At 46.9% G+C, this 27,131-nt stretch overlaps 1 protein-coding gene across 3 annotated transcripts in view; it reads left to right on the top strand.

Annotated features, from left to right (window-relative positions):
* LOC132387542 (oxidized low-density lipoprotein receptor 1-like) overlaps positions 1-26,696 on the top strand; it is a 52,106-nt gene extending 25,410 nt beyond the window's left edge. For 2 of the 3 annotated variants that reach the window (XM_059959918.1, XM_059959919.1), the window contains 3 exons: positions 931-1,047; positions 10,652-10,861; positions 15,172-18,180. In XM_059959918.1, the coding sequence (XP_059815901.1) occupies positions 931-1,047; positions 10,652-10,861; positions 15,172-15,443 (599 nt within the window). In that variant the 3' untranslated portion in view covers positions 15,444-18,180. Of the gene's footprint in view, positions 1-930; positions 1,048-10,651; positions 10,862-15,171; positions 18,181-26,503 lie in introns of those variants that run through there. The other variant, XM_059959920.1, reaches the window with a different exon arrangement.
* The last annotated feature ends 435 nt before the right edge of the window (positions 26,697-27,131 follow it).

Genomic DNA, 27,131 nt, shown 5'->3' with positions numbered 1-27,131 from the left:
TCAGCCATGTTTTGTATCCTATCAATATCCCGCTGCAACCTCTTGCAACCCTCCACACTACCCAGAAAGTCTCGAAACTATGTGTCATCAGCAAACATACTAACCCATCCCTCCACTTCTTCATCCATGTCATTTATAAAAATCACGAAGAATAAGGGTCACAGAGCAGATCCCTGAGGTACTCCACTGAGGACCTCCATGTACAATGTGATCCGTCTACAACCACTATTTGTCTTCAGTATGCAAGCCTGTTCTGGATCCACTAAGCAAAATCCCATTTCATCCCATGCCTCCTTATTTTCTCAATTAGCCTTTCATGGGGTACCTTATCAAAAGCCTTGCTGAAATTTATATATACTAGATATACTGTTCTTCCTTCATCAAATTGTTCAGCCGCATCCTCACGGAAATTTAATCACGGACGTATGGCCCTACCTGCCCTTGGCAAAGCCATGCAGACTACTCCTAAATATTATATACCTCTCCAAACGTTCATAAGTCTTGCCTCTCAGGGTCTTCTCCAGCAACTTACCAACCACTGAGGTAAGAATCACTGGTCTATAATTTCCTGCGCTATCTCTACTCACTTTGTGTAATAATGGAAGAACATTCGCAACTCTCAAATCCTCCGGAACCTCTCCCGTCCCTATTAATGATGTAGAGATAATCGCCAGAGGCTCAGCAATCTCCTCCCTCGCTTCCCACATTAGCCTTTTTTACATTTCGTCCGTTCCAAGCGACTTATCCAACTTGAAGTTCTCCTAAAACTCCAGCATATTCTCTTTCTAAATATCCACATCCTCAAGCTTTTCAGTCTGCAGCAAGTATCACTACAGTCACTAAGTCACTGAAGTGAAGTTATCATTAAGTTGCTCCTGTGGATTTATAAAGTATATATTATCGTCTTATGGTTGTATGGTCTCTCCGCAGCGGCGCAAGAACAGGAGTCGAAAATGAAGATCGGAAATAGACCGTACGTTCTGATCTGCCTACTCTGCCTAGTTACGTCCGCCCTCATGGTGGTGGTGGTGGGTCTCTCAATCCATGGTGAGTGGAACGGGCTCCGAGTGGAGTCAGACCATTAATAAAGACAGTGGAATAAATTGTTATGGCAAAACACAACAGTGAAACCAACATCCCCCCTTAACGTAACACCGATTAAAAACAGCTCACCATAGGGAAGTGGGATGAGGTCCTGAATTGTGAGTTTGGGGAAATAGGCAGAAGGCTGAAGCACAGGACCTAAAGGGCGGTGTTCTCTGGATTGCTGCCTCTGTTACGTGATAGTGAAGGAAAGAACTGGAGGAGATGGCCGTTGAATGTGCGGCTGTGGGCTTGGTGCAGGGGGCAAGCTTATAGATTTTTGGATCATTGGAATCCATTTTGGGGAAGGTGGGAACTGTATATATTTGATGGGTGGCACCTGAACCCGAGGGGAAACAATATCCATGCTGGTAGGTTTGATAGCATGGTTCGTGAGGATTTAAGCTAATTTGCAAGGGGGATGGAACCCGGAGCGATAGAGCAGTGAAAGAAGTGCATGGAGTTAAGCCAGATCTAACATACAAAGAGGCATTGAGGAAAGAGTAGAAGAATAAAGGGTCTAAAAGTAATAAGAAAGAAGGGCGAAAGTGCGTCGGCTTTAATGCAAGAAGCATCAAGAACAAATGTGATGAATTGAGAGCTTGGATCCATACACGGAATTATAATGTAAAGGTTATTACGGAGACTTGGCTGCCACCAGGGCAGGAATGGATTCTCAATATTTCTGGAAGGGGAGGAGGGGTGGCATGACTGGTCAGCTGCAGAAAGGGTGGGTAATGTAGTACTGTTCTCTTTTGAGTCAGTATGGGCGGAATTCCGGAACAAGAAGGGAGAAGCTACTCTATTGGCAGTATTCTATATGCCCTCTGGTAGCAGTAGAGATAGCGAGGAGCATATTTTGGAAAGGTGCATATTTAAGAGGGTTGTTATCATGGATGACTTTAACCTCACTAATTTTGATTGAGAATTGATTAGTTCCAATAGCTTAGACGGGGCAGAGTCAGATATGTGTGTCCAGAACGGATTTCTGTCACAGAGTGTTGACAGGCCGACTGGGGTAATGCCCAAATAGATCTAGTTTTAGAAATCGAATTGGGTCAGGTCACAGATCTCTCAGTGGGTGAACATCTGGGGGGAAGTAACGACCGCTGCCTGGCCTTTAGATTTATCATCGAAAAGGCTAGATTCAGAGAGGACAGTAAATAATTTAGTTGGGGAAGGGAAAATGTGAAGCTATCAGACTAGAATTTGCGGGTGTTAATTGCGATGATAATTTGCAGGGAAATAAACTATGGACATAGAACCGCAGAACATTGCGGCAGAGAAACTGGTCTTTTGTCCCTTATTGGGTGTGCCTAAACATTTTTCTGGCCAGTCACACTGGCCATACACCTCTCATCCATGTACATTTTAAAAGTTAAAAGTGAACTTTTCCCCCTTCACCCTTAACCCATGTCCTCTCTTTTTTCCTTCCCTGGCCTCAGTGGAAAAAAAGCCCACTTGCATTCACTCTATCTATACCCATTACAATTGAATATAACTCTATCAAATATCCCCTCATTCTTCTACGCTCCAGAGAATAAAGTCTTAATCTAAACTCAATAACCATTAAGCAATTACAGCAAGGAAACAGGCCAGCTCGGTCATTCTAATCCGTGCCGAACGCTTACTCTCACCAGGACCCACCGACCTGCATTCAGCCCATAACCCTCCATTTCTTTGCTGTCCATATACCTCTGTAATTTTACTTTCAATGACAATATCAAACCCGCCTCTACCACTTCTACTGGAAGCTTGTTACACACAGCTACTACTCTCTGAGTAAAGAAGTCTCCCCTGGTGTTTCCCCTAAACTTTTACCCCTTAAATCTCAACTAATGTACTCTTGTTTGAATCTCCCCTACTCTCAATGGAAACAGCCTATCCACGTCAACTCTGTCTATCCCCCTCTTAATTTTAAATACCTCTATCAAAGACCCCCTCAACCTTCTACGCTCCAAAGAATAAAGGCCTGACTTGGTCAACCATTCTCTGTAAGTTAGGTGCTGAAACCCAGGTAACATTCTAGTAAATTTCCTCTGTACTCTCTCTATTTTGTTGACATCTTTCCTATAATTCGTTGACCAGAACTGTACACAATACTCCAAATATTGCCTTGTACATTCTTAACCATACATCCCAACTCCGATACTCAATGCGTTGATTTATAAAGGACAGCATACCAACAGTTTTCTTTACCACTCTATCCATTTCAGTTTCCATCTTCAAGGAACTAGGCTCCATTATTCCTAGAACACTCTGTTCTACTTCATTCTTCAATGGCCTACCACTTACCATGTATGTCCTATTTTGATTAGTCCTACCAAAATGAAACACCTCACACATCAGCATTAAACTTCATCTGCCATCGCTCAGCCCACTCCTCTAACTAGACTAAACCTCTCTGAAATCACTCTGCAGGCTTTGAAAACCTACTTCATTGTCCACAACGCCACCTATCTTATTATCATCTGCATACTTACTAATCCAATTTACTACTCCATCATCCAGATTATTTATGTATATGATAAATACAATTGAGGCACACCACTGGTCACCGGCCTACAACCTGACAACGATGTATCGATTACTACTCTCTGGCATCGCCCAACCAGCCACTGTTGAATACATTTTACTACTTCAATGTTCATACCTAACGATTGAAACTTCCTAACTAACCTTCCATGTCGAACCTTGTCAAATCTCTTCAACCTTTCTTTTTAACTCAGTTTCTCAAATCCCGGCAACATCCATGTAAGCCTTCTCAGCATTCTTACCTTATTAATATCTTTCCTGTAATTCGGTGACCAAAGCGTCACGCAATTCTCCAAATTCTTCCTCACCAATGCCTTATACAACCTCATCATAACGTTCCAATTCTTATATACAATACTTTGGTATATAAAGACCAATGTACCAAGAGCTCTCGTTACTACCCTATCTAACCGTGACGGCACTTTTAGGAAATTTTGTATCTGTATTCCCAGATCCATCTGTTCTACTGCATTCCTCAGTGCCCTACCATTTACCTTGTATTTTCTCCTTGGTTTGTCCTTCCAAATTGCAATACTTCACTCTTGTCTGTATTAAACTCCATCTGCCATTCTTCAGCCTATTTTACCAGCTGGTACAAATACCTCTGCAAGTTTGAAAATCTTCCTCACTGTCCACTGCACCTCCAATCTTGGTATCATCAGCACATTTGCTGATCAAATTTACTACTTTACATTCCAGATCATTGATATAGATGACAAATAAAAATGGACCCAGCACTGATCCTACTAGACACAACCACACAAATTGTGGCAGGTTATATGGTCGAAGTTTAGGGATCTGTTGCAGGATGTTAGGGATAACATTGTCTTGAGACTAAGATAAAGAACGGTAGGGTGAAGCAACCATGGGTAACTAGTGAGGTGGAAAATCTCGTCAGTTGGAAGAAGGCAGCATACCTGCTGTTTAGGAAGCAAAGGACAGATGTGTCTATTGAAGAATAAAGGATAGCAAGAAAGGAGCTTAAGAGGGTCTCAGAAGAGCCAGAAGCGGACATGAGAAGGCCTTTGCGAGTAGGGTGAGGCATTCCTCCGTTATCAGAAGAATAAAAGGAAGACAGGAGTGAAGGAAGGACCAATTAAAGAGAAAGGTGGGATAAAGTTGTGCCTGGAGACTGCGGAAGAGAGCGAGGTCTTCAATGAATACTTATCTTCGGTATTCACCAATGAGAGAGAACTTGATGACGGTGAGGACAATATGATGGACGTTGATGTTCTGGAGCATGTTGATTGTAGTGGAGATGACGTGTTGTTGTTCAAATTTATGAGAACGGGTAAGTAAAGGGGCCTGACGGAATGTTCCCCAGGCTGCTCCACGATGTGAGGATAATGATTGCTGAACCTCTGTTTAGGATCGTTATGTTCTCGTTCTCCACCGGAATGGTACCGCAGAATTGGGGGGAGGCGAAAGTTGTCCTCTTGCTCGACAAAGGTAGTAGGGATAGTCCGGGTAATTATAGACCAGTGAGCCTCACGTCGGGCGTGGGAAACCGGTTGGAAAAGATTCTTAGACAGATGATCTATGGGAATTTAGAGAATAATGGTCTGGTCAGGGACCGTCAGCATGGCTTTATGAAAGACAGATCGTGTCTAACAAGCCTGATAGATTTCTTTGAGGAGTTAACCAAACTTACAGATGAGAGTATTGCAGTAGATATGATATAGATGGCGGTTAGTAAGGCGTTTGACAAGGTTCCACACTGTAGGCTAATTCATAAAATCAGAAGGCATGGGATACCGGGCCATTTGGCCAGGTGAATGCGGTATTTATTTTTTCTGCAGGAAACAGAGGGTTGTGGGGGGAGGGGAGAAGTACATTCGGATTGGAAGGTTGTGACCAATGCTGTCCATCAAGGATCCTTTCTGAGACCTCTACCTTTTGTGATTTTCATTATCGACCTGGATGTGAGGGTAGAAGGGTGGGTTGGCAAGTTTGCAGACGACAAAAAGTTTGGTGGTGTTTTAGATAGTGTAGAAGATTGTCGAAGATTGCAAAGAGACATTGTTTGGATGCAGCAGTTGGCTGAGAAGAAGCAGTTGGTGTTCAACCCCGAGAAGTGTTAGGTGGTACACCTTGTAAGAACAACCTCCAAGGCAGTGTAAAACGTAAATGGCAGAACACATGGTAGTGTGGAGGAGTAGAGGGATCTGGGTGTACATGTCCACCGATCCCTAAAGTTTGCCTCACAGGTAGATAGGGTACTTAAGACAGCGTATGGGGTATTAGCAATCAAATTTCGAGAGGTAGAGTTTATGATTTGTGAGAACATAGAACATGGAATAGTACAGCACATTACAGGCCTTTCAACCCACAATGCTGTGCCAAATATCTAATACTGCATCCGATATACCCCCCTACTTAAATTTCTCCATATACCTGTCTCGTAGCCTCTTAAACTTCTCTCTTAGATCTGCCTCCACCACTGACTCAGGCAGTGCATTCCACGCACCAAACACTTTCTGAGTGAAAAACCTTCCTCTAATATCCCCTTGAACTTCCGTCTCCTTAACTTCGACAATCCCCTACACTATCTACGACACGACCAACCATTGCGTCGTCCGCAAACTTGCTAGCCCACACTTCTACCACCATATCCAGGTCGTTAATAAAAATCACGGAAATTAATGGTCCCAGAAAAAATACTTGTGGGACACCACTAGTTAAAGCTCTCCATTCTGAATATACTGCCTCCACCACGACCCTCTGCCTTCTGCAAGCAAGTCTATTCTGAATCCACTTGGCCAAACCTCCCTGGATCCCATGCCTTCTGACTATCTGAATACGCCTACCGTGTGGAACCTTATCAAATCCCTTACTAAAATCCATGGTGATCACATCCACAGCACTACACTCATCTATATGCCTGGTCACCACCTCAAATGTTCTATCAGGCTTGTTAGACACGATCTGCCCTTAACAAAGCCACGCTGACTGTCCCTGATCAGACCATGATTCTCTAAATTCCCATAGATCCTATCTCTAAGAATCGTTTCCAAAAGCTTTCCCGCCACAGACGTAAGGCTCACTTGCTATAATTAATATAATTATAGCTGTCCACAGTATCTATTCCTGTTAATATCTTGTACACCTCTATCATGTCTCCTCTCATCCTCCTTCTCTCGAAAGAGTAAAGCCCTAGCGCCCTTAATCTCTGATCATAATCCATACTCTATATACCAAGCAGCGTTCTGGTAAATCTCTGTATCCTTTCCAGTAATCCACATCCTTCCTATAGTGAGGTGATCAGAACTGGACAGAGTTCTCCAAGTTTGGCCTAAGCAGAGTTTTATATCCCTACTACCCTATCCCTATCCCTACTAACATTTTTGAACAAGGGGACAACATTCGCCTCCCTCCAGTCCTCTGCTACCATTCCCGTGGACAACGAGGACAGAAAGATCCTAGCCAGATGCTCGATAATCTCTTCCTTCGCCTCGTGGAGCGGCCTGGGGGAATATTCCGTCAGGCCCCGGGGGCTTTTCCGTCCTAATGCATTTTAACAACCCCAACACCTCCTCTCCCTTAATATAAATATGTTCTAGAACATCAAACTCACTCATATTGTCCTTACCGTCATCAAATTCACGCTCATTGATAAATACCGAAGAGAAGTATTCATTGTGGACCACGCTCACCTCCAAAGCCTTTAGGCACATCTTCCCACTTCTATCTCTGATTGGTCCTACCATTACTGTTGTCATCCTTTTGTTCTTCACATAATTGAAGAATGCCTTAGGGCTTTCCTTTACCCTACACGCCAAGGCTTTCTCATGACGCTTTCTTGCGCTGCTCAACCCCTTCTTAAGCTTCTTTCTTTCTACACTGTATTCCTCAATAGACCCATCTGATCCTTGCTTCCTAATCCTCATGTATGCTGCCTTCTTTCACCTGACTAGATTTTCCACTTCACTTCACCCTACAATTCTTTCTCTTCTGCACCGGGACAAATTTATCCCTAAAGTCCTGCAAGATATTCATAGTACATTTCACTGCAAATACATCATCCCTATTCACACCCGTATGTTCTAGCCTTATAGCCTCATAATTTCCCCTTCCCCAATTAAAAATTTTCCTGTCCTCTCTGATTCTATCCTTTTCCATTATAATGCTAAATGCCAGGGAGCGGTGATCACAGTCCCCCAGATGCTCACCCATTGAGAGATCCGTGACTCTCTCGGGTTCGTTACCTAATACTAGATCTAGTATGGCATTCCCCCTAGTCGGCAAGTTAGCATACTGTGATAGTAATTCGTCCTGGACACAGTAAACAAACTCTGCCCCATCTAAGCCCTTGGAACTAAACACGTGCCGATCAATATTAGGGAAGTTAATGTCACCTATGATAACAACCCTGTTATTTTTGCACCTTTCATAACTGCCTTCCAATCTGTTCCGCTGTACCTCTGCTGCTACCAGTAGAATCACCCCAGTACAGTAACAGCTCCCTTTCTTTTCCTGGCTTCCACCCATACTGACTCAAAAGAGGATCCTGCAACATTACAAACCCTTTCTGTAGATGTAATAGTATGCCTGACCAGTAATGCCACCCCTCCGCCCCTCTCCCACCTCTTTGTTCCTTTTAAAGCACTGAAAACCAGGAATATTGAGAATCCATTCCTACCCTGGTACCAACCATGTCTCTGTCATGGCCACTACATCATAATTCCATGTATGTACACAAGCTCTCAATTCATCACCTTTGTTCCTGATTCTTCTTGCATTGAAGTACACACAATTTAGCCCTTCTACTTTACTATCTTTAAACCCTTTATTCGGCTTCTCTTTCCTCAGTGCCTCCCTATATTTTAGATCTGGCTTTACTCCATGCACTTCTTGCACTTTCCTATCGCACCGGGTCCCATCACCCTTGCAAATTAGTCTAAACTCTCCAGAACCATAGCAGAAAACATACATGCAAGGATAGTGCTCCCCCTTGAGTTTAGGTTCAACCCATACAATCTGCACACGTCCTAACATCCCCAGAATAGATCCCAATGATCCAAAAATCTCAAACCCTGCACCATGTACCAGCTCCTCAGCCACGCATTCATTTGTCAACTCTTCCAATTCTTACCATCACTATCACGTAGCCCTGGCAGTAATCCTGAGAACACAACCCTTGAGGTCCTGTTCTTTAGCCTTCTGCCTAGTTCCCGTAACTCACTCTTCTGACCCTCATCGCTCTTTCAGCCTGTGTTGTTGGTACCAACATGTATCACGACTTCTGGTTGCTTTCCGTCTCGTGCCAGGATGTCAACACTCGGTCAGAGACATCCCGGACTCTGGAACCTGGGAGGCAACAAACCATGCGGGTTTCCTTCTCACATCCACAAAATGTCCTGTCTGTTCCCCTGACTATACAGTCTCCAATGACAACAGCTCTCCTCGTCCCCGTCCCATCCTTCTGCACCACAGGGTCAGACTCAGTGCCAGAGGCCCTGTCACTGTGGCTCACACCTGGTCGGTTTTCCTCGCCAACAGCATAATTAAGTGAGGTAATGGTGTAGCTCTATAAACTCAAGTTAGGCCACACTTGGAGTACTGTCTACGGTTCTGATCGCCACACCATAGGAAGGATGTGGAAGCATTGGAAAGGGAACAGAGGAGATTTACCAGGATGCTGCCTGGTTTAGAGAGTGTGCATTACGATCAGAGATTAAGGGAGCTAAGGCTTTACTCTTTGGCGAGAAGGAGGATGAGCGGAGACAAGATAGGGGTATACAAGATATTAAGAGGAATATGTACAGTGGACAGCTAGCGTCTCTTCCCCAAGGGACCACTGCTCAATACAACAGGACGTGGCTTTAAGGTAAGTGTTAGGAAGTTGAAGGGGGATATTAGAGGAAATTCTTTTTTAAAAAAATATTCAGAGTGTGGTTCGTGCGTGGAATGCACTTCCTGAGTCAATAGCAGAGGCAGATTCATCAGAGAAACTTAAGAGGCTGCTGGACAGGTATGTGGGGAGTTATATGCGAGGCAAGGTTTACGGGTCGGCATAACATTGTGGGCCGAAATGCGTGTACTGTGCTGTACAATTCTATGCTCTATCTCCTAAAACACGGACACTCCCCTGACCGTGATAAGAACACGGTCTTTACCGTAACACAATCAAGACTCATGTTGACTCCGACACGCCATTCACCATTACATTGACAATGCTCTTACCGTATTACGGTCACGACCTTCAAAGAGACATAGATACACACTTAACCGCGAAACCGACACGACCATCGCAGTGACACGCACAAGTCTGTCACACTGACCATATGTTACCCTTCAGTAACAACGACATGTCCCTGACGGTGTTACTGATAAACTCCTCAAGGCACCAAACAAACACACCTCACAGTGACACTGACACGTTCTTCACCGTGACGCTGTGGTTGCGTACACCGTGGCATCTTCACGCTCCTCAATGTGATCCGCTCCGCACCGCATCTTGAAAAAGACTCAGACGTCTATGTAACACCCCTTACCGTGAGAGTATCGCTCCTTAACATAACGCCGATGCACAGATCACTGAGACAATAACCCACACCTCACCCTGACACAGGCAAAACCATCACCGGGATACAGACACCTAAGTTCACAATAACACCGACATAGTGCTCTCCGTGACACCGACACACATCTCAGTGTGACCCTCTCACTCACACCGTGGCCATGTCATGTCTCTCTCCGTGACACAGACATACCCCTCTCTGTGGAACCAGCGAACCTCACACCATGACACAGATACTCCACCCACCGTGACACCACAAGTCCCCTCACCCACACATTTTCTTCGCCCATGGAAATAACAACACCTTCACCGGGACATTGATATACCCCTCAGTGTGAAACATACACGCCCGACAATGTGGCGCCGACGCTTCTCACTGTGCCAACAGCACATCCTTCACTGTGACACTCTTCACCGTGACACTGACAAAACACTCTCTGTGACCCGTTCGGTAGCGTGACGCTGACTCATGTATCACTGTAAACGCTAAACATCCCTCACCATCTCTCTCAGTGTCACAGATTCGTCAGTCTTACGAAACATGTCACCGAAAATCTAATCTGTCCGATCTTAAACGAATGAACAACGATCTCCGTCTCCAGTTCACTGAGATGGAAACGAAATACAGATCTGTCAAAGAAGCCAAAGCTCAAATCTGTGAATTGCTGATCAGCAGAAGAGGTGATGCATCATCCCCCTCTTTCACCTGCTCCTCATCACACGGTAGGCATGGAGAGAGGAAGCGGTACTCTGTGCTTAGCATCAGGAGTGTGTGAAGAGTTGGGATGGAGGGTGATTCACACTGTCTTTGACCCGGCGAGCATGATGGGACTACATGAAGGGTGTTTCCCTCTGTCACTGAATCTAGGACAGTGTGATGGGAGGTTGTGGAGGTGGATTCACTCTGTTTTTGAACTCGGGATTGTGAGACGTAACATTGCTGCTTCACTCCATGTCTCACTCTGGGAGTGTCTAATGGATCCAAATTTATTCTGTGTGTGACAGCGGGATTGTCTGACGGAACACTGCCCAGAGAGATACACCCCATGTCTGATCCGTGAAGTGTGTTATGGCACCGTGGAGAGAGCTTTTCACTCTGACCCCGGGAGTGTGTGATGGGACGGTGTGGAGGGAGTTTCACTCTGTGTCTGATCCCGGGAGTGTGTGATTGGACGGTGTGGAGGGAGATTCACTCTGTGTCTGACCCCGGGAGTGTGTGATGGGACGGTGTGGAGGGAGATTCACTCTGTGTCTGACCCCGGGAGTGTTTGATGGGACCGTGTAGAGGAATAATCACTCTGTGTCTGACCTGGGAGTGTGTGATGGGACGGTGTGGAGGGAGATTCACTCTGTTTCTGACTCCGGGAGTGTTTGACGGGATTGTGTGGAGGGAGATTCAATCTGTGTCTGAATCCGGGAGTGTATGAAGGGATCGCCGAGAGTGAGAGTTTGTGTTTGATTCCAGGAGTGGTGATGGGACAGTACAGATGGATGTTTATTCTATGTGACACCGGATTGTGTGATTGGAGGGAGTCTGACCCCATGAGTGTGCCATGGGAGGGTCTGGGCGAAGCTTCGCTTTGTGTGAAAACACAGGTGGTTGTGATGGAATGGTTCAGAGAGAGCCTCACTCTGTGACCCTCCAGGAATTGCGTGATGGGACGTAAAGACGGAGATTCACACTGTTGTATACTCGGGATTGTGAGATGGGGGCGTGTGGAGGCAGCTTCACTCTGTGTCTGAAATTTGCTGCGTTGAGAAGCAGACGATGGATAATCACTCTCACTCCGATATTCGTCGTGTGCGCTGAGGGAGTTTCCTTCTGTCTCTAACCGCTGGAGAGGGTGATGGGGCCGTGGAGAGAGAGTCTCACGCTGTGTCTAATCAAGCTGTGTGTGATTAAACTTTGTAGAGGATCTAAATTCTGTTCTCTGATCCAGGGAGTGTGTGAGGGGCGGTGTTGAGGGAGCCGGACTCTGTGCCTAACCCCGGGAGTGTGTGAGGGGCGGTGAACTAGGAGGAACACTCAGAATCTGACTTGGGAAAAGTGTGACAGGATGGTGTGCAAGAAACTTCACATCACGTCTGACCGCTGGAATGAGTGTCTGTGTCTGTCTCCGAGAGTGTTTGATGGAACAATATGGATGGAAGCTTCACTCCACGTCTGAGCCCGTGAGTTTATAAAAGGCAGTGAACACGGAGCTTCACTCCACATCTGAGCCCGGGCGTTTATAAAAGGCAGTGAGCACGGAGCTTCACTCCACGTCTGACGCCTGGAGTATGTGATGGGTCCGCGGGGAGGGAGATTCAATCTGCGTCTGACCGTGTTAGTGTGTGATCGGACGGTGCAGGGAACTTAAAACTGTGTCTCACTCTGTGTATGTACGATGGGACTCTGAGTTTGACACTATGCGCGTGTGATGAGTAGCTATGGCGGGAATGGGGGTTGGGTGAGAGGTTTTGGGTTTGCGTTCATGCGTGTGTCTGACACATGGAACGTTAACGCATGCCTGGAGAGGAGGCATGATAGAGGTATACACGATATTAAGTGGAATAGATATAGTGGACAGCCAGCGCCTCTTTCCCAGGGCACCACTGCTCAATACAAGAGGATATGGCTTTAAGATAAGGGGAAGAAAGTTCACCGGGGATATTAGAGAAAGGTATTTCACTTAGAGAGTGGTTGGTGCGTGGAATGCACTGCGTGAGTCAGTGGGGGAAACAGATACACCAGTGACGTTTAATAAACTACGAGATAAGTATATGGAGGAATTGTGGGCCGAAGGACCTGTAACGTTCTGTACTATTCGATGTTCTGTGTTTAAGAGTCACGAGGTAATGGTGTAGATCTAGAAAAGTCTGGTTCGGCCACACTTGGAGTACTGTGTCCAGTTCTGGTCGCCTCACTATTGAAAGGATGTGGAAGCATTGGAAAGGGTACAGAGGAGATTTACCTGGTTTGGAGAGTATGGATGATGATCAGATATTAAGGGAGCGAGGGTTTTACAAAGAGAGAAAGAGGATGTGAGGAGACATGTCGGAGGTGTATAAGATATTAAGAAGAATGTATAGAGTGGATAGCCAGCACCTTCTGCAGGGCACCACTGATCAGTACAAGAGGACATGACTTTAAGTTAAGGGGTGGGATGTTCAAGGGGGATATTAAAGGAAGCTTTTTTTTAACTCTATACCTCCAACTATCGAGTCTCCTAGCACTACCGCTCTCCTCCTCTACCCCCTCCCTTCTGCACCGCAGAACCAGCCTCAGTGCCAGAGATCCGGCAGCCGCAGCTTGTCGCTGGTAAGTCATCCCTCCCAAGATCATCCAAATCGTTATACATGTTGTTGAGGGGAAAGGCCACGGGGGATCCCTGCTCTGTCTGCCCTTTCCCCCTTCCATCGCCTGACGATAACCCAATTACCGGTGCGCTGCTTCTTTGCCGTAACTGCCTCCCTGAAACCACTGTCTATAAACTCATCATTCTCGGGATTGATCCGGAGGTTAGGAGCTGCAGCTGGATGCACTTCCTGCAGGTGTCGTTGTTAGCGACAGAGAAGGTCTCCCTGACTACCCTCACCCTTCAAGGAGTACATTCCAACATCCTGCCTGACATGTTCTATAACTCTAAACTAACGAAACAAAACTCACCGGAACCTACTTTTGATAAGGTTCCACACGGTAGGCTTATTCAGAAAGTCAGAAGACATGGGCACCAGGGAAGTTTGGCCAGGTGGATTCAGAGTTGGCTTGCCTGAAGAAAACAGGGGGTCGTGGTGGAGGGAGTACATTCGGATTGGAGGGCTGTGTCTAGTGGTTTCCCACAATGTCGGTTCTGGGACTCCTACTTTTCGTGAATATTATTAACGACCTGGATGTGGAATTAGAAGTCTGGGTTGGCAGGTTTTCAAACGACACGAAGGTTTGTGGTGTTGTGGATCGTGTGGAGGATTGTCGAAGACTGCAGAGAGTCATTGACAAGATGCAGAAGTGGGCTGAGAAGCGGCAGATTCTGTTCCTCTCGGAGAAGTGTGAGGTGCTACACTTTGGAAAGACAAACTCTAAGGCAGAGTTCAATGTAAATGGCAGGATAACTGGTACTGTGCAGGAGCCGAGGGATCTGCGGGTGTATGTCTGCAGTTTCCTAAACGTTGCCTCACAGGTAGAGAGGGTAGTTAAGAAAGCTTAAGGACTGTTATTTTGCATTCCTCGAGGGATAGAGTTTAAGAGTCACGAGGTAATGATGCAGCTCCATAAAACTCCGGTTAGGCCACACTTGGAGTACTGTATCCAGTTCAGATCCCCTCACTAGAGGAAGGATGGAAAGGGTACAAAGGAAATTTACCAGGATGCTGCCTGGTTTAGACAGTATACATTATGAAGAGAGATTAAGAGAGTTAGGGCTTTACTCTTTGGAAAGAATGCGGATGAGAGGAGACATGATAGAGGTATACAAGATATTAAGAGGAATAGACAGAGTGGACAGCCAGCGCCTCTTCTCCAGGGCGCCACTGCTGAATACAAGAAGACATGGCTTTAAGGTAAGGGGTGGAAATTTCAAGGGGGATATTAGAGGGAGGCTTTTGAGACAGAGAGTGGTTGGTTTGTGGAATGCACTGCCTGAGTCAGTGGTGGGCAGATACACTAGTGAAATTGAAGAGACTACTAGACAGGTTTCTAGAGGAAATTAAGGTAGGGGGATATATGGGAGGAAGGGTTAAGTATAGGCACAACATTTTGGGCCACTCGGTCTGTACTGTGCTGTATTATTGTATGTTCCATGTTCTATTCATCCTGTGTCCTGATTCCGGGAGGGTGTGATGGATGGTGTGGAGAGAAATTCACTGTGTCTGATCCTTGTAAATTTACAATGAGACGTTATGTATGGGATATTCACTCTGTGCCTGACCTCAGGTGTGCGTGATTGTACCCCATGGAGAGAATTTCACTCTGTGTGTCACCCCGGGTGTGCGTGACAGGAAAGTGTGAAGGGAGATTCACACTGTGTCTCACTGTTTCTTATCCTGATTTCCAGAGCAAACGTGTTTCAAGGACTGGGTCACAAATAAAGACCAGTGTTATTACGTATCCACGTTTGATACATCTTTCCAAAAAGCGGAACAAGAGTGTTCAAACCTTCATTCAAGGCTGCTGGAAATCAATTCAAGTGATGAAGCGGTATGTGTCACAGCTCGAGAAGATCACACAGTAACACAGGAATCATCGCAAACTCCCGGGGTCAGAAACAGAGTGATTCTCCCTCCACACCGTCCCATCACAAAATCCCCGGGTCAGACAAGGAGTTAAGCTCCCTCTTCACCGTCCCATCACACACTCCCGGGGTCAGATACAAAGTGGATCTCCCTCCACACTTTCCCATCACACACTCCCGGGGTCAGACAAAGAGTGAATCTCCCTCCACACCGTCCCATCACAAAATCCCCGGGTCAGACAAAGAGTTAACCTCCCTCCTCACCGTCCCATCACACACTCCCGGGGTCAGACACAAAGTGAATCTGCCTCCACACTTTTCCATCACACACTCCCTGGGTCAGACAAAGAGATAATCTCGCTCCACACCATCACATCATCCACTCCCGGGATCAGACACAGAGTGATTCACCCTACAAACCGTCCCATCACACATTCCCGGTGTCAGCTGAGAGAAGTACATATTTTTCGATTCTAGGCATTAATCAAGTTAATTTAACTTCCCAGCGCTTTGTATCCCACAATCTTCTGGACAGCAAACTTGCTTACTGGATTGGAAAATGCGAAAACGGGTGAGATTATCACTTATCTGTGGGGTGAAGATTGGTTATTGACATAGTCCTGAATGGAGAAAATGGGATTACGGTCTGAAGTAGTTTCGTGGGAAAGGGGAACGGCATTGTGATTTGTCTGTAGACTGTCCGAGTTTTTCGGGAGCGTGCTGTACAATGGGAACATTTTCGGGCCGACACGTGTCTGTCGGGGTGGACACTGCAGTGGGAATATTTCGGAAACTGACAGAGTGCAGTGGTGAGAGATCAGTGACAGAGATTATTTTCGTGCTGACGCATGTGGGTGAGGTAAGCGACGTGCAGTGGGATTGTCGCCTGGCTGTGAGCAAAGGGAGCAACAGTGGGATGAGTTTGGTGAATAACATGTATCTGAGTGGCGAGAGTAGTTTGGATTAGTTTGGAGACAGATACAGGGCGGTGGTACACAGTGGGTTAACGGAATTAGTTTGCGAAATGAGGCAAGGTTGTGGGGGAGAGGGTGCCAGTGGTATAAGTCTGGAGGGGGACCAGAGGGTATGGGGATAGCGCGGTGTCGTGGGATATGTCAGGAGACAGACTCGAAGCTCTGGGTAGAGGTCTGAGTGTGGAACAGTGGGATTCATTTCGGGACAGACATAGGTCTGTGGGGAGACGGTGGAACCGTGGGGTTTGTTCGGGGACTGAGACAGATCAGAGGGGAGAGTGTGGAACAGTGAGATTCATTTCGGACAGACATAGGTCTGTGGGGAGACGGTGGGACAGTGGTGTTTGTTCAGTGACTGAGACAGATCAGAGGGGAGAGGGTGGAACAGTGGGATTCATTTCGGACAGACATAGGTCTTTGGGGAGACGGTGGGACAGTGGGGTTTGTTCAGTGACTGAGACAGATCAGAGGGGAGAGGGTGGAACAGTGGGATTCATTTCGGACAGACATAGGTCTGTGGGGAGACGGTGGGACAGTGGTGTTTGTTCAGTGACTGAGACAGATCAGAGGGGAGAGGGTGGAACAGTGGGATTCATTTCGGACAGTCATAGGTCTGTGGGGAGACGGTGGGACAGTGGGGTTTGTTCGGGGACTGAAAGGGGACTGTTATGAGAAAGCGGTTCGGTGGGATTAGTTTGGGGGATACGGGGCTGTGGGGAAACATTGGGTCAGTACGATTAGTTAGGGAACTGACAGGGTTGTGGGGAGACATTGGGAACGTGGTATTTTTCTGGATACCGGCACGGAGACGTGGGGGAGAGTGGTTGTGTGGTATGTTTGGGGACTCACACAGGCAATTAGGAGAGATCGAATTCATGGGATTAGCTTGAGGACGGACTCCGCTCGGGTCCTCTACTGAAGCTGTTTTGTTTGTTGAAATTGTTTAACTCTCCTGGATAGGAATGTGGGCCAGAGTCTCCTGTACAAGAACTCTGGAAAGCCCGTCTGCAGTCAGTGTGGAAGTGGTAACCTTTGTGCTGTTCCTGATCGGCGGTTCATCTGCGAGAAGTCGGCACCTTTGTTCCCGGATGTTCCTGAAAAGATCCAGGGTCTTTGCCAACAGCCAGTGGAGTCGACATGAATCAAGTGACTGCCCCCATTTTCTCCTCCTTCTCACTCACTCCTAAATCCTTTCAAATTCCCTCCCCACATGCTCTGCCCCTCCCTCCTACATCTCCTCTTGTTGCAACCATATTCTCCCCACCAGACACCGACAAATCCCTTTTGCCGTCTATCCCCTTCTCTCTCGCCATTCCCCCGTCCCGCTCTTCCGCGCTCCCTCTACCTTTCTCTCTACCCCCTCGCCTCCCCTTATTTCCTCAAACTTTCTCCGCCCACTCTTTCTCTTCTCCCTCTGCACACCTCTTACATCCCTCTCTCCTTCGCTCCCCCAGACACTCTCTCTCTACCCTCCCCGTTCTCTCTGAACCCTCCGTCTCCCTGATCTCTCTCTCCCTCTCTCTTTCTGCTTTCAATTCACTCTCACCTCAATCCTGTCCCGTCTGGTGCTCGATAACCCAACCCTGGGTGAAAGTCTGTCCGCATTCCCTCTGTCTGTGCCCCTCTTGTACCACGGCAACGTGACCTCCCGACTCCTGTACTCAGTGTGACTGGTGAAGACCAGCGGGCCAAGTGTCCTGTCCACTCTTATCGGATGTTTTCCTCAGGAATCGCTATTTCATTTATTATCTGAAACTTATAACGCCTGGAATTTGTTCTTTTGAAGGATCAGTACGGCGCAAAGATGCACAATAAATGTAAACTGCAAATATTAATAAACACCGCAAATATGTCGAGTTTTTGCTGATATGTTGAAAGATGAGATGGCGAATGGGAAGAAGCTTTTGCTGAATCTCTGTGTGTGGGTGTTCTGTCTCGCGGAGCTGTCAAATACTCCTCCTACAATACCACGTCCAATCCCGTTATCATTCCCGTGAACCCTCTCCAATGTCTCACATCCCCTGTGAGATAAGCGATGGAAACCTGCTCACAGAACTCCAAATGTCTCCTCACCAGTGACGTATTGAGCCTGAGACTGACGTCCTTGCGTTTACGTCCCAGTCCTCTCGAAATGAATGATGTCATCGCATTTGCATTCCTCACCACCGGCTCAAGCTGCAGGTTAAACTTCTGGGAAAGCTGCACGAAGTCTCCCAAGTCCCTCTGCACCGCAAATTGTTTTTAACCCTTACATACTCTGCCGGTCATGTTTGACCCGTTCTGACATGTGACAGCAGTAAAAACACCCAAATGCCATTCTCAGCCGAAATTTGATGACTTTTCCTAAAATGACCCAAAATGCTCAAACATGGAAATACCTAAAAATTTCAAACTTTTGTACAGGTGCAACAAATATTTGTACATTGAAGCTGCTCCGGGTCAGATTAGATCCATATCTATTGAAATGGATTTTTGATCTCTGAAACATTAATTAAGGGTATATCATTCCATTTATTAATGTCAGACAGGCAATTTATACATTCTAAGCAGATCTGTGGTTCTGAATTTTGTGTAGACACCTGTTATGAGGGGATTATTGGGCCGCGTTGAAATTGTCCCGGACTATTCTGTTAAGGAATAGAAAATATAACTGTTTGCCTGCGTTAAAAAAGAAATCATCTCCATCTAGTAAATAGTCGATGCTTTTATTTATCTTATTTTCAAATTGCAGGACCAAACGATTCCCGGCAATGTATTCTATCTGCCCCATCTGTTCTCATTCTCCGATTTTGCCTGAGTCCTTCACCAGCCCCTTGTTTTCTCAACAAAACCTGTGGCTCGATAACGTTGCTGCCGACTGTGGTTTCCGGATGAGGGAGTCTATCATCCCGTTGCAGAGGGACAGACACCAGCCCGGGATTTGGAGTCGCTGATTAAAACTGGGAGCACGCGCGCGCTGAATAATCCACATCCTGTCACGCGCACACACAGTATCCGGGACAGAATTCCAAACGACTGGGATGGCGGAGTGCTGGTAATTGCTGAGAGGGGAGAGTGGAGGACGGAGGGGTTTAGCTCTCCGATTGACCTGGGTAGTGTATGAAGTGATTGTGCGGGTTTTGAGTTGGAGAGTTGTAGTTGAACTAAACAATATCTGAATCATGCGTGAGTGAAGGGATGGGAACAGGGAATTCACTGTGTGTCTGTACCAGAAAGAATGTGATGGGACAGTGTCGAAGGATCTGCCATGGGGCGGCGTGGAGGGAGCTGCACTCTGTGTCTGCTCCAAAAAGTGTGTGATGGGACGGTGTGGAGGGATCTTCACACTGTGTCTGATCCCGGGAGTGTGTTTTAGCACGGCGTGGAGGGAGATTCAGTCTCTCTCTGACTCCGGAAATACGCTATATGACTGTGAGTTGGAGCTTCACTCCTTTTCCGAAAATTTTGGACAGCGCGGAGTGAACTTTACTCCTTGTCTGACCCGGAACCTGTGTGATGTAATGTTGGTGAGGGAGCTTCAATCAGCGTCTGACTCCGGGTTTGTATCATGGTATGGTATGGAGGAGTCTCGCTCAGGGTCTGACTGACGGTGTCAGAGACTCATATATATTTCCCCCTTGGGACAGCCTCCAATCAGAGTTCGAGAGCGGGAAATGTGTCCATTATAAACCAGTGCCCCGCGTTTGTTTGAACAACAACCAATCAGCAAGGCGGGTTCATTAGCAAGATAAAATAAAGATAGAAACATGGAAGACCTACATTACAATGCAGGCCCTTCGGCCCACTATGTTGTGCCGAACACGTCCCTGCCTTCAAAAATATTACTAGGGTTACCAATAGCCCTCTATTTTTCTAAGCTCCATGTACCTATCCAAAAGGCCCTTAAAAGACCCTATCGAATCCGCCTCCACCACCGTTGCCGACAGCCCATTCCACACACTCACCACTCTCTGAGTAAAAGACTTACCCCTGACATCTCCTCTGTACCTACTCCCCAGCACTTTAAACCTGTGTCCTCTAGTGGCAACCATTTCAGCCTTGGGGAAAAAGCCTCTGACTATCCACACGATCAATGCCTCTCATCATCTTGTCGTTATACATTTCCTGATTTCCTATCTGATTTCCTGTCTGATTTCCTATCTGACCAGTGGAATGTGCATCGGGATGGTGCAATGTGTATTTCATTTCCAATGTGAACACGGGAGTATCATCGGGATGGGGCAGAGTGTATTTTGTTTGCTGACTGACCACGGGAGTTTGCCTCAGGATGGTGCAGAGAGTCTCACATTTCCTATCTGACCACGGGAGTATTCATTGTGATGGAGCAGAGAGTCTATCATTTCCTATCTGACCACGGGAGTGTGCTTCGGGATGGTGCAGAGAGTATTTCATTTCCAGTCTGACCACGGCAGTATGCATCCGGATAGTGCAGATAGTGTCTGATTTCCTATCTGACCAGGGGAGTGTGCATCGGGATGGTACAGAGAGTATCTCATTTCCTATCTGACCAACGGACTATGTATCGGGATGGGGCAGAGAGTGTTTAGTTTCCTATCTGACCACGGGAGTATGCTTCGGGATGGGGCAGAGTTTATATTGTTTGCTGTCTGACCACGGGAGAGTGTTTCGGGATGATGCAGGGAGTATTTTATTTACTATCTGAACATGTGAGTGTGCTTCTGGATGGCGCAGTGAGTATTTCATTTCCTATCCGACCACGCAATTATGTGATGGGATGGTGCAGAGAGAGTGTCATTTCTAATCTGACCACGGGTGTATGCATCGGGATGGGGCAGAGATTGTTTTATTTCGTATCAGACCACGGGAGTAAACAATCGGGATGGTGAAGAGAGTATATAATTTCCTATCTGACCACGAGAGTATGAATCTAGATTGTGCAGAGGGTATTTCATTTCCTATCTGACCACGGGAGTATGCATCGGGATGGTGCAGAGAGTGTTTCATTTCCTATCTGACCACGGAAGTATGCATCGGGATGGTGCAGAGAGTTTCTCATTTCCTATCTGACCACGTGAGTGTGCATCGGGATTTTGCACTGAGTGTCTCATTTCCTATCTGACCTCGGGATTATGCATTGAGATGGTGCAGAGAGTTTTTCATTTCCTATCTAACCACGGGATTCTGCTTCGGGATGGTGCAGAGAGTATTTTATCTCCTATCTGATCTCGGGATTATGCATTGAGATGGTGCAGAGTGTATATCATTTCCTATCTGACCACGGGAGTGTGCTTCGGGATGGTGCCGATATTGTTTCATTTCCTATCTGACCAGGGGAATGTGCATCGGGATGGTGCAATGTGTATTTCATTTCCTATGTGAACACGGGAGTATGCATCGGGATGGGGCAGAGTGTATTTTGTTTGCCGACTGACCACGGGAGTTTGCCTCAGGATGGGGCAGAGAGTCTCTCATTTCCTATCTGACCACGTGAGTGAGCATCGGGATGGGGCAGTGTGTATTTCATTTCTATCTGATCACGGGAGTATGCATCGGGATGGTGCAGAGAGTGTTTCATTTCCTATCTGATCACGGGAGTATGCATCGGGATGATGCAGAGTTCTCATTTCTATCTGAGCACGGGTGTGTGCATCGGAATGTTGCAACGTGTGTCTCATTTCCTATATGACCACGGGTGTATACATCGAGAAGCCGCAGAGAGTGTTTCAGTTCCTATCTTACCACGTGAGTCAGCATGGGGATGGTGCAGAGAGTATTTTATTTCCTATCTGATCTTGGGATTATGTATCGGGATGGTGCAGAGAGTGTCTCATTTCCTATCTGACCACGAGAGTATGTTTTGGGATGGTGGATAGAGTATTTCCTTTCGCATCTGACGACGGGTGCATGCATCGGGATGGTGCAGAGTGTATATTATTTCCTATCTGACCACGTGATTGTGCATCGGGATGGGACAGAGAGTATTTCTTTTGCTATCTGACCACGTGATTGTGCATCGGGATGGTGCACCGAGTGTCCCATTTCCTATCTGACCAATTGAGTGTGCATCGGGTTGGTGCAGGGACTCTTTCCTTTCCTATCTGACCACGGCATTATACATCGGGATGGTGCAGAGAGTTTCTCATTTCCTATCTGACCAGGGCATTGGGCATCGGGATGGTGCAGAGAGTATTTTATTTCCTAAGTGACGACGGGAGTATTAATCGAGATGGTGCAGAGAGTATTTCAATTCCTATCTCACCATGGGAGAATGCATCGGGATGGTGCAGAGAATTTTTAATTTCCTATCTGCCCACGGGATTCCGAATCGGGATAGTGCAGAGAGTATTTAATTTCCTATCTGACACGGGAGTATAAATCGGGATGGTGCACCGAGTGTCTCATTTCCTATCTGACCAATTGAGTGTGCATCGGGTTGGTGCAGAGACTCTTTCCTTTCCTATCTGCCCACGGGAATGTGCATCGGGGTGGGGCAGAGAGTATTTAATTCCCTATCTTACCAGGGCATTGGGCATCGGGATGATGCAGAGAGTATTTTATTTCCTAAGTGACGACGGGTGTATTAATCGAAATGGGGCAGAGAGTATTTCATTTCATATCTGAACATGGGAGTATGCATCGGGATGGTACAGATTGTATCTCATTTCCTATCTGACCACGGGAGTGTGCATCGGGATGGGTCAGAGAGTATTTAATTCCATATCTGACCAGGGGATTGGGCATCGGGATGGTACAGAGAGTATTTTATTTCCTAACTGTCCACTGGAGTATGTATCGGGATGGGGCGGAGAGTATTTCATTTCCTAACTGACCTCGGGAGTGTGCATTGGGATGGTGCTGAGATTTCGTCATTGCTTATCTGACCCCGGGAGTATGCATCGGGATGGTGCAGAGTTTATATTGTTTGCTGTCTGACCACGGGAGAGTGTTTCGGGATGATGCAGGGTGTATTTTACTTACTATCTGAACACGTGAGTGCGCATCGGGATGGGGCAGTGTGTATTTCATTTCCTATCTGATCACGGGAGTATGCATCGGGATGATGCAGAGTTCTCATTTCTATCTGAGCACGGGTGTGTGCATCGGAATGTTGCAACGTGTGTCTCATTTCCTATATGACCACGGGAGTATACATCGAGAAGCCGCAGAGAGTGTTTCAGTTCCTATCTTTCCACGGGAGTCAGCATGGGGATGGTGCAGAAAGTATTTTATTTCCTATCTGATCTTGGGATTATGTATTGAGATGGTGCAGAGAGTATATCATTTCCTATCTGACCACGGAAGTATGTATCGGGATGGTGCAGAGAGTGTCTCATTTCCTATCTGACCACGAGAGTGTGTTTTGGGATGGTGGATAGAGTATTTCCTTTCGCATCTGACGACGGGTGCATGCATCGGGATTGTGTAGAGTGTATATTATTTCCTATCTGACCACGTGAGTGTGCATCGGGAAGGGGCACAGAGTATTTAATTCCCTATCTTACCAGGGCATTGGGCATCGGGATGGTGCAGAGAGTATTTCTTTTCCTATCTTACCACGGCGGTATGCATCGGGATTGTGCAGTGAGTGTTTCATTTACTAACTGACCACTACGGTATGCATCGGGATGGGGCGGAGAGTATTTCATTTCCTAACTGACCTCGGGAGTGTGCATCGGGATGGTGCAGAGAATTTCATTTCCTATCTGACCACGGAAGTCTGCATCGGGATTGGTCAGCGAGTATTTAATTTCCTATCTGACCACGGGAGTATACATCGAGTTGGTGCAGAGAGTATTTCTTTTCCTATCTTACCACGGCGGTATGCATCGGGATTGTGCAGAGAGTTTTTCGTTTCCTAACTGACCACGGGTGTATGCATCGGGATGTGCCGGAGAGTATATCATTTCCTAATTCATCTCGGGAGTGTGCATTCGGATGGTGCAGAGTTTTTGTCATTGCGTATCTGACCACGGGAGTATGCATCGGGATGGTGCAGACAGTTTCTCATTTCTTATCTGACCACGGGAGTGTGCATTGGGTTGGTGCAGAGCGTTTCTCATTTCTTATCTGACCACGGAAGGGTGCTTCGGGAAGGGGCAGAGGATATTTTGTATACGGTCGGACCACAGGAGTTTTCCTCGCGATGTAGCAGCGAGTGTCTCATTTCCTACCTGACCTCAGTAGCCTGCATTGGGATGGTGCAGAGAGTATTTCATTTCCTATCTGACCACGGGAGTGTGCATCGGGATGGGACAGCGAGTATTTAATTCCTTATCTGACCAGGGGATTGGGCATCGGGATGGTGCAGAGAGTATTCCTTTTCCTATCTTACCACGGCGGTATGCATCGGGATTGAGCAGAGAGTATTTCATTTCCTAACTGACCTCGGGAGTGTGCATTGGGATGGTGCAGTGATTTCGTCATTGCTTATCTGACCCCGGGAGTATGCATCGGGATGGTGCAGAGATTATTTCATTTCCTTTCTGTCCACGGGAGTGTGCATCGGGATGGTGCACCGTGTGTCTCATTCCCTATCTGACCAATTGAGTGTGCATCGGGTTGGTGCAGAGACTATTTCCCTTCCTATCTGACCACGGGAGTGTGCATCGGGATGGGTCAGAGAGTATTTAATTCCATATCTGACCGGGGATTGGGCATCGGGATGGTGCAGAGAGTATTTTATTTCATAACTGTCCACGGGAGTATGTATCGGGATGGGGCGGAGAGTATCTGACCCCGGGAGTGAGTGATGGGATGGTGTGGCGGGAGATTCACTCTGTGTCTGACCACGGGAGTGTGTGATGGGTCTTTGTGGAGGGAGATTCATTCTGTGTCTGACCCCGGGACAACATTGAACAGAAAAAAGTACAGCGCAGTCCTGGCCCTTCGGCCCACAATGTTGTGCCGACCCTTATACCCTGACTTGCATATAACCACCCACCGTAAATTCCTCCATATACGTGTCTAGTAGTCTCTTAAATTTCACTAGTGTAACTGACTCAAGCAGTGCATTCCACGCATCAATAACTCACTGAGTAAAAAGCCTTCCTCTGACAGATTCTATCTCTGAGAAACATTTCCAACAGCCAACCCACCACCGTCCAATCTCACAAGCCCGATATCAGAACCTGTGTGAAGCTCACTCTGCAACGTCCCCTGACACAGTCCTGGGATCAGACACGGAGTGAAGCTCCCTCTACTCCATCAAATTACACAGTCCCGCGATAAGACACAGAGAGAAGCTCCCTCCAGACTTTTCCATCACAAACTTGCTTGGTCAGACCCGAAGTGAATCTCCGTCCGCACCGCCCCTCACAGGGATCTGCGGTAAGATACAGAGTGAAGCTCCCTCCAGTCTGTTCCATTACACACTTGCTGTGTCAGTCCCGAAGTGAATCTCCTTCCACACCGTCCCAGCACGCACTCCCGGTGTCAGACTCGATGTGATGCTCCCTCCATACCGTCCCGTCACACAGTCTCGGGATCAGACAGAGAGTGAATTCCCTTCACACCGACCTGTCAGATGCTGAGACTGTACATGCTGATTTCTAAAGCTATATTTTGGTATTTAAAGATAAACAACTTGGTGATGTTCAAGTTTGTGATTTGGAGAGACTATGTGCAGGTATTACTTGGGAAACATTTCCAACTGAAGATTTTCAAGCTAAAATTCATGACTTGTTTGAAACGAAGGGCATGTCTGGGGATTTAATGAATGTGCTTACTTTGGAAAATATGAGTGACGAGTTAGCACCAGCGCAGGGTAAAGTTCAGGGCGTCCGTGAAATCCCTGTTCGAGCTGATCACGTGATGGTTAAGAGTTCTCTTCCGAAGTGGAAAAGGGACAATGGTTGACCAAACGCCACGTTGAGTAACAGAGACAGGTTTTGCGGGAATCTGACGACTTTTTTAAAAATAAAGCTTGCGAAAGTTACTAACAATACAGCTGATTGTTTATCCAGATATTAAGTTGGAAATTGTTCACGTTTTGCTCGGATGATATTGGAGGTATGGTAAACCTTTGTCATTGTTGTGTGTGATGAACAAAACATGAGGAGATGGGGTCCAAAGTTGACCCCTCTCTGAGCTATGCTACTAACAAGAGAGAGAGAGATAAAGAGGGAGAGAGGCACCATGCTGCACATGCTGATAATGAGAGAGAGAAACAAAGATTTATAGTTATGGCTGTAGTTCGCTGATTGTTGACTTTAATTCCTCAGAACTTTGCTTGCTTGTGTGAATCCCTGCTGACACTGCGGAGTGGTGTCTGGTGCCTGCTGGTGACAGCAAGGAATGGCCCAGTTTGTTGGACATGGACATGATCAGTTGATGGATGGCTGGAACTCCGGCAGCAGAGATAAAAGACGAATCTGCTGAGACACAGGCAGACACGCCTCAGGACACTGAACGAGTTTTGTGCACCCACAGGAAGTTGGGGGCTTGGAGGGTCGATTCGGGGGAATCTTTCAGAGGCCCACAGTGTGTGAAGTTAGGCCAATGTGGGCTTGTGTGTGTGTCCACCCTCGGCTGGGTGACGAAACACCACTGAAAAATTGTCTGGCCTGCAACGGAAGGGTCATAATCGGTGACCACAATGGTAGAACGGAACAAAAAGGCAACTGAAGGTTTGCCTGCTGCAGCTGCTCATCTCTCGCCGCATTCTCTCTCTCTCTCTCTCTCTCTCTCTCTCTCTCTCTCTCTCTCTCTCTCTCTCTCTCTCTCTCTCTCTATCTCTCTCTCTCCCTCTCTCTCTCTCTCTCTCGCTCTCTCTCTTTCTCTCTCTCTCCTTAAGATTAGGAGCGGGAGACTCAGGACTATAGCGGCACAGACTATAAAGAATGCAAAATT

This window comes from Hypanus sabinus, unplaced genomic scaffold, assembly GCF_030144855.1.
Source record: "Hypanus sabinus isolate sHypSab1 unplaced genomic scaffold, sHypSab1.hap1 scaffold_1964, whole genome shotgun sequence".
NCBI classification, from domain to species: domain Eukaryota; kingdom Metazoa; phylum Chordata; class Chondrichthyes; order Myliobatiformes; family Dasyatidae; genus Hypanus; species Hypanus sabinus.
This window is presented reverse-complemented; position numbering and strand designations above follow the sequence as displayed.